The sequence below is a fragment of the Coffea eugenioides genome, chromosome 5 (genome assembly GCF_003713205.1).
Source record: "Coffea eugenioides isolate CCC68of chromosome 5, Ceug_1.0, whole genome shotgun sequence".
Lineage (NCBI taxonomy): Eukaryota > Viridiplantae > Streptophyta > Magnoliopsida > Gentianales > Rubiaceae > Coffea > Coffea eugenioides.
The window spans coordinates 32892315-32895574 of NC_040039.1; the positions used below are offsets into that span (position 1 = coordinate 32892315).

Below are 3260 nucleotides of genomic sequence, written 5' to 3' on the forward strand. Positions count from 1 at the left end.
TTGCTAATGCATTACTGTTAAATGCTTTAACATGTATAATATGTTAATCATTATCTTACAACTATTAAATAAGTAGTTATGTGTGACAAACTTAGCTTTTCTTGCATATTGATATCGGCTGCTCCTTGTAAGTTTTCTTTCTTAAGTTTGCTAATTGTAATTCATAGTTCCAAACATAATTGTATTTTTTTTCGAAGTACCAGATATTTGATTTGTCAGATTTGTTAGAAATTTGAGGACTAAATTGATCCGGCATTCATAAATTAAAGTAAAATGTTGAGTGTCTAATAATTGAGAAAATTTAAGGACTTTTAAAAGCAATTAAACCAAATATTAGGTCAATCAACCATATAGCTTTGCAACAGTAGCCACAAATGATTTTGGAGAAATGTAAAGCTTATTTTATTTCTTTGTCATAGAATTCCTAATACATAATAAATTTTGGTCCCCCAGATGTAGAAAGGACGCTCCTGTCTGGAGCAACAAATGACTAGGAATAACCAACAACCCCCACAATAAAAAATAATAATAATAATAAGTAGAAAACATAAGAGGGAGAAGAAAACATCCTAGCACTGTTTTATTCCTATGAGTCTAGGCAGTTGCAATTGGACCCATGGTAACATTGGCTTCCACGTTCTTCATGAGTTCAAATCTTGGCTCTTTGGCCTGGAATTTAAGTCCAGCATACAGTTTCATGTAGTCATCAAAAACAAATTTTGGGTAGACTTCTTTTCTTTCTTCTGCTTCTTTTTCCAGTAGTGCTGGTGCTGGATAAATAACTGCATCATTGCCTGGATTGTAGAATGAAGCAAGTGACATCCTATTTCCATCTGTTTGAGCTATGACTCGGTGGAGCACACTTTTGTATTTTCCATTGGTAATCACCTGTGATTAATTTGTAACATAATTAGAATCCTAAATAAAAAAGAAATATATGAATAAACAGTCAATTCGATTTATTAATTTTTGCATAAATTAATATTGATGCTTAGTGTTGCTTACAAATTACAATCACCCCTCTAAATCTAGTATGATATTCCGTAATTATAAGTAATTTTTATGAGAAATAATCTATTCATAAGTAATATTTATTTATGAGGCACGAATGTAAATATACGTAATATGTTGGTATGAAAGTAAGAAATCTTTTGTTTCTTTTATTTAGTACTATCATATTACTTATAAAAGTATAAATTTTTTATCCCAAGAAATTAAAGTGTACCTCGAGTTGGTCACCAAGGTTGGCCACAATAGAGTGCTTCATTGGAGGGACATCAATCCATTGATCACCCTTGAGGAGTTGTAGACCACTTACTTTATCATCTTGGAAAAGCAAGATAATCCCACCAGCATCAGTGTGTGGTCGAAGTCCCTTAATCAATTCTGGCTTGGGACATGGAGGGTAGTTGCTAACCTTGGTGCCAAAATTGGGACCTTTTGAACCATAAAAGGCTTTCTTCAAATAGCCCTTCCCAAGACCAAGATTTTCACATAGTAAATCAAGAAGTTCTTCAGCCAATTTTTCTAATCTTACAGCAAACTCCGTCATGAGGGTCCTGCACCATAAGCAAAAAATAATGAGGAAAATTTGATTGGATAGGTGGAATTAATAAAAAAAGAGAAAAATAGCCTATGACAGAGCTATGGATATATCTTGCTTTTTAGGCGTTGACAAGGGAATATTTTAACATATTTTAAGCAAAGTTGTCAATAATTGTGTCTGATGAAAGGCTATTTTATTGATAAACCTGAATGGAAATCCAAATCTATCTGTTTCTTGAGAAGGGACGCAGAAGTATGGCTGTTGTGTTGGGACCTAGGAACTAACTATAGCGCAACAGTATTTATGGTTTTCATGCTCCTGTTAAGATCTTGTCTTGAATAACTTTCCACATCTGTAAACGACACTCTAATAGTACAAGGACGAGAAGAAAATCCGTGCTTAGAACACAAATAAAATGTTAACAAAGACTCAAATTTACAACCTTTAACAACCAAGCTATGAATTATTACAAGTAACATGAAGACAAATTCATACTGATGATTTCTTCAAATTTTTTTTAGTTATCTTTCTGTCAGCAAAATGATTACTTATCCACATAAGACTTGCTTCAAAATATTTCTTGAAGTGGGAAATGTGCCATAATTATTACCTGTATTCATCATCTAGATCAGGGACTTGTGAAATGTTTGAGACAGGAAGGTGGCGCAAGAAAAATGTGCTCTCCCAATCCATATCCGTAACCTCAGCTTGTACACCCTCTAAAGCCTTGCTTGCCACCAACTCCTTGAACCTTTGCTCCATGCATTTCTTGTAATGACCTTTTGTCAATCTTTCAACTGTGTCCATCATCTCGTGTGGGATTCCATGGTTCACCAACTACATCAAAGTTTCAAAAGAAAAGAAACAAAAGTTAATAATGTAAACTTCTTACAACCATTAAAATTAAAACAAACTCATGAGAATCCTAGGTACAGCAGTTTGTTACATCAAAAAAACAAAATGAGGTACACTAGTTTGCCTTATATCAGAAAGAAAATTAAAAAAAAAAGGAATGTGTAGTACCTCAAAGAAACCCCAGTTTTCACAAGCATCCTTTATATGCTCCATGGTGGAAGCTCTCTTGTTACCATTGAGGTTTTTCATGTTGATTACTGGGAAGTTCTCCATCTTACTAGCCTTTGTGGTGGCTATTTTTCTTTCCTAAATGTGTGTTTTGTGCGTGGGAGTTGGATTTTGTTGTGTATTTTGTGTGTTTGTGTGTTGTGTGTGGGATTTGGATTTTGGGGTGGCAATTTATAGGAGAAAGCTGGCAGGAGTGGAGACTCAGAGAACACTTGAAAATCATGTAGTGGTGGAAAGGTTGTAAATGGATGGAAATTTCCATTTGGCCCACCAACAACACATGACTTAAATTCCAGTTGTTCTAGGTCGTTTTGCCTGGGGGGTCTTTATCTCTTAGCAGCGGGGCACCCCTGTGGGGTTTTCTATCCCACATCGGTAATGGGGGGGTTGGGGTTTAGGTTTATAAGTCCCTCACAGGACTCCCAAAGTTACCGGCTTTTGGAGTTACTGTGGGGAGTTAGGTTTATTTGCCAAAAATTCTTACTTTCGTAAGAAAATGTCAGAAAAAAAAAAGGTCGTTTTGCCTTGTTGGACCATCTTACCTGAAGTGCAAAGGTCCCACTTCTGATGGCTGGACATTTTCATCTTGACCGATAATGTGTGGCTGCCCTATTTTATTGTTATTGTTATT

The 3260-nt window shown here is 35.3% G+C and overlaps 1 protein-coding gene across 1 annotated transcript; it reads right to left on the reverse strand.

Moving 5' to 3' along the window:
- Nucleotides 1-456: 456 nt before the first annotated feature.
- LOC113770617 (1-aminocyclopropane-1-carboxylate oxidase 1-like) lies at nucleotides 457-2786 on the reverse strand. Its single transcript, XM_027315133.1, has 4 exons — nucleotides 2570-2786; nucleotides 2157-2383; nucleotides 1226-1559; nucleotides 457-888 (listed from the first exon to the last, which is right to left on the reverse strand). The coding sequence occupies exons 1-4, from the start codon at nucleotides 2672-2674 to the stop codon at nucleotides 595-597; spliced, it is 960 nt and encodes a 319-aa protein (XP_027170934.1). The 5' UTR covers nucleotides 2675-2786; the 3' UTR covers nucleotides 457-594.
- Nucleotides 2787-3260: the final 474 nt, after the last annotated feature.

Coding starts and splice junctions, on each gene's coding strand:
- LOC113770617 (XM_027315133.1), bottom strand. CDS start 2,674: ATGGAGAACTTCCCAGTAATCAACATGAAAAACCTCAATGGTAACAAG. Junction 1,560..2,156: donor GATCTAGATGATGAATACAG/GTAATAATTATG, acceptor CTTATGGTGCAG/GACCCTCATGACGGAGTTTG. Junction 889..1,225: donor ACCTTGGTGACCAACTCGAG/GTACACTTTAAT, acceptor AATTAATCACAG/GTGATTACCAATGGAAAATA.